The following is a 4,521-nucleotide window of genomic DNA, read 5'->3' on the forward strand; positions in this document are numbered from 1 at the left end:
TATCAAAAACAGAAGTACTGTGTATAAATTCTAGCTGGTTTCCTATCCAGGTGAAGAAAACTAGTAGTCTGTTATTTAAACCTGTTTCAAGATATTACAGTCATTTATTGATTTCCTCGTACTCTTTAGAGCATCATGAGCATTCGCGAATTCTTGCTAAGGATTATCGGTGTTGGGGAGACTAAGTGGGGAATGATATGGTTTATGTTGGCTATTTTTCGTAAGTCAAAATCCTTATATCCTCAGCCAACTAAGACAAGATTAATACTAACAAATTGGTAGTAAGCTTTATTGGTAACATAATTGTGCTTATCGGCTGCATATCACCCAGCACCCAACCTATCTTCTTGTTCCGTGTCGGGAGTAGTGAATTCGTCGCTGCAACTGCCAACTTGACTGGTATCCCAACAAACAAGCTCCAAATCGATGGACTTCCAAATGACTGGTACTATGGACTTTCGGGTAAGACTTCGGCCTTTGCTGCGTTACAGTTCACTAAACCATTCTTCTTTCAGGTATGTGTGTCATTCACAAGGACACTGATGCGAGAGTGTCGTGCAAACCAGCTTTTCCACCGGTGATGAGTATCGAAGAAATGATCTCTTTTGCCTTTGAAGTTAAGCTTGGAAGAGATACAAATTCTTCAGTCATCAAGGAAAAGATGTCGCCGTGGATCACTGCACTCTCTCGAATTGAAGACAAGCTTGCCGAGCCCTCACGTGTCAAGGCCCTCTGGCAGGGTGCCGCAGCGTTTAGTATTATTGCAACCCTTCTGTCTTCTGCTCTACTTGTCCTCACGGCGCTCTATTTTAGCATCCTGCGTGACAATCTACGTCGCTGGATGCTCTATGTTGTCGCTTTTGTTGACGCTATGACATTTCTCGGTGCAGGTTTGATGGTTGGGCAGGCTATGCGTGAGGGACCAAGAGGCATCATAGAACTTGCGGGGATTCCTTCGGAAAGAGGAATATATGGGGCAGGTAATACTGTTTTCACTCTCGGTGTGCTAATCAATTTCTTGTCCATAGAGGTGTTTCTGTTTCTTTTCTTTTTAGGCGCAATTCTTGTTTTTTGGCTTGTATGGGCTTGTCTAAACATGTGCCGGGATGATAATAAGACCGAGGTTAGGGTTGAGTACATTCATATGGAAAGCTAACACTATCGCACGATTGCACTATCTGCTCCAAGAACCCGGCAACATAGTCACGTTTATGGGACTAGGACTGTTTTCTGGGGGGTGTGCAAAGGGACTCCTTTTCATCAGTGAAAAGCTTAGAGAACACTGGTGGAGGTACAACAGTATTAGCATAGCAAGCAGTGGTAGTCTAGGAGTGAATGAAACAAAAGAATGTTTTATGTTATTATAGGTAACAGATATCCGCTATGTATTGAACAATTGGACTCCTTCGGGACATGGCCTTTTTAAGATACGGTACCTCTCGTTCCCGGCAACAATCGCAAGATCAGCTTGGATATCAAGCCGGATCCCGTCCTCTCATTTCAGATCACAAAGCGAAACGCCCGAGCCAGATATCTGAGCCAAGGCAGAGATACGAACGACAGCGCAGACATTTTTGAAAGACGCTTCGAGGAGTTTGAGCTGGAGACTGTCCCTGTAAAGGAAGGGTACCGAAAGCGTGGTATCTTGGTATCGGTAGGTTCTCGACTGCCTTTAATTGAGCGAGATATATTCATGTCTGCAGATTGATGTTAATGGAACGAATGGTGACAACATGGAGCCTCTGACTGAAGCACTCGAGCAGCGTGGAGGATGGCAGAAGCTACAGAGACATGTAGAATGACGGACACATTCATTTTATACCCGTATTGGGATCGTGGCGCTGTGGTCATTTCGGAGGCCTAGGCGTTGGGTAAATGGCGAAAGGCCTCTGTGTGACTTTAGCGCTGCCATTTCCCTGGTTATAGCGCGGGGGTTCCTCGTTTTGGGGTCACTCACAGGTTTTAAATGGTCTGAAGTGCAAGCAATAAGTATAGAGCAGACTTTTCGAATCAAGAGACGAAGCATCTAGACTAACTGCTGAATCTTTGGAAGCCTGGAGAAGAGAAGCCAAATAGTTCATCAAGCGGTCTGGCGTAGGCATGAGGATCAGTTTTGGCCGCCTATTATCCTGTAATGGTTTGCGCACTCGGACATAGCATATCCTCACAATGGCCACTTTACTTTCACGCGACCCTTTGGTTTTGCACATTGATCTAATCCTACAACTAAGGTTACGGATAGGAGCGGCATTATTAATCATATCGGGAACTGGAGGAATCTGTACCACTAATCTGCATGTACGCCAACGGACCTATTTTGGAAGTTGCTGCTTTGAATCCGGGGATATGACTCTGACTGTAAGCTCATAGGACTTCAAAGAGGGCTTCAAAAGATAGATAGACGATGGTATTTAGCTCAGATAGAGCCTCCTCTGTTATATGTTGGACTATGATACTGGGCACAGTGTATGTATTCCAATCACTGGATAGCAAATTGTTAGAGCTCTCCCACTCGTTAATATTAAAGGTCAGCCCAAGTCGCGGATAAGGGACTTGATGGAATTTTGATGCCCTATCGAAAAGCCTAACATACCACACTATTAACGTCTATTATTTGATTCGGTAGAGTCGCTATCCGCTGTCGTTCAGCTCGTGTACCGCTGATGAAGCTCTCTTAAAGACCAGGCAGGCGTTTATATCACACCCCATCCATATCCCTATACCACCCGTGTCCCTGGTCACATGCGTGTATGGCCTCTTGGAATTGCTGATTGGGTGACTTGGAGAGTGTGCATATATGCCTCGGGTCTATACCTGCGACCATAGTGCGTAGCTTGATGCTCATGGCAGATGCTATTCGTTTAGCCCAATAGTATTAAAGCACTCCTTGCCTCGTTTAACGTACATCCCACCCATCTTGATGTCCCCCCACCCAGAACAGCATCATGATATTAAACCCTCCCACGATCCTTGAGCTTGGTACAATAGTGCACTTGCAGACCGGAGCCGCCTCGTTTAAGGAAACGTTCAGCGAAACGCCGACGAATTTTCACCCACCCAAGCTGCTTCTCTTCTTTCAGTTGTATGAGAAAGTTGTCTTCGGCGTCTGAGTACTTTTCCCCTCTTACAGGAGCCGGCTTGGTTGCTTTTTTTGCTGCGACCGAGCGGGTTGCACCAGAGCTCACACGGGTGGCATGTGGATGATTTGGGCAAAGGGGCCACTCAAACTGGAATTGAAACGTAGTCTTGCCATTTTCGGTAATGCGTTTCATTGAAACATTCTTGAACTGCCATTCCTGAAACTGAGCAAGAAACGCACTGGCATCAGAGGGAACAGATCTTGCATGTGATGATGCTCGACTGAACAAGCCGAGTGCCGACGTGTCATGCTTCCTCAATGAGTGTGCGACAGATCTTGTGGATCGTTCTCTTCGGCAAGAATCCTGGACACTGATGGGGTACTGCGAACCGAGATGCAAGGAGATCCAGATGCCTTGCGACGTTTGTGACAATGCTGTTCATCATCGGAGTCGTCTCCACAACCATGTCCCTGATTTGGTGAAGGGTAATAGTCCTCGTCACGCGCGCATTCTGGTATATCGAAATCATCCCCACTGCCAGAGCCTTCAATATCTACGTCTTTGTCCTTATCTTGCACCGTTTCATGTGTATGTGAGGACCTGCGACGAGAACGGCGCCGGGGAGGCAACTCCTGAGATGGGGGTCGGGCTCCAAATGGCGATCTGGGTTCAGCCTCTGAAGACTCGGACTTAGCATCGCTGGATTCGTAGCTGGTCAGGTCGTAATCTTGCTCGTGTTGCAATTCGGGTGACAGGTTTTTCGCGGGGAATGGAGTGTGGGCTCTAGAAATGGTATCATCGCGCGATGTGCTCGCACCCTCTTCGCTATCGTGCAACCGCGTGTGAACCAGATCTCCAGGGTCTGTAGCAATATGACTGTATGTGTGCATCAGAGGGGACGTAGTAGTACTCTGTGCACCATCACTGGAACGTTCGTCAGAGAGAGCATCGACCATCACGATGTATGGCTCACTGGTGGCTCCGGTGACAAGCTGTTGTTCTTTTGACATGCACCGATGTGGCTGACTCCCAGGGCTAGTAGACGAGATGCCAAAACCGGCATTCGTACATGCCGTCGCATCTTCAGCGGACGTGCGATTCGTCTGATAAGGAGATTGTTGATTCGGTTCAGGATCAGCAAGGGGGCCCATATGTGAGTTGTGTCTCCAATTTGGGTCGTCCTCTCCTAGTGAAGTATATTATTGTAAGCCGTTCTGTCCCATCGCAGCCGATTTATAAGTGCTGACCCATTACTCATAAACGACTAGCCAAGCCTGCTGCTACCACGACAGGTGGAGCCTGGTAGGGGCGGGGTTGATGAGCCYCAGCACATCTAGATGGTGTACTAAGCAGTATGTATAGAGCTTACAAGGCGATTTTTAAACTCAGTAATTCCGTTCTGTGTCCCCCTAGGCTTTCTTCAGCTCATGGGTTATTGGTT

At 47.2% G+C, this 4,521-nt stretch overlaps 1 protein-coding gene across 1 annotated transcript; it reads left to right on the forward strand.

Annotated features, from left to right (window-relative positions):
• Positions 1–661: 661 nt before the first annotated feature.
• Positions 662–1,156, forward strand: FMAN_15549 (uncharacterized protein; the record flags this gene model as incomplete). The annotated part of the gene is made up of 1 exon (XM_041826365.1): positions 662–1,156. One exon carries the CDS (start codon positions 662–664, stop codon positions 1,154–1,156), a length of 495 nt encoding a protein of 164 aa, XP_041691653.1.
• Positions 1,157–4,521: the final 3,365 nt, after the last annotated feature.

This window comes from Fusarium mangiferae, assembly GCF_900044065.1.
Source record: "Fusarium mangiferae strain MRC7560 genome assembly, contig: FMAN_scaffold069, whole genome shotgun sequence".
Taxonomy (NCBI): domain Eukaryota; kingdom Fungi; phylum Ascomycota; class Sordariomycetes; order Hypocreales; family Nectriaceae; genus Fusarium; species Fusarium mangiferae.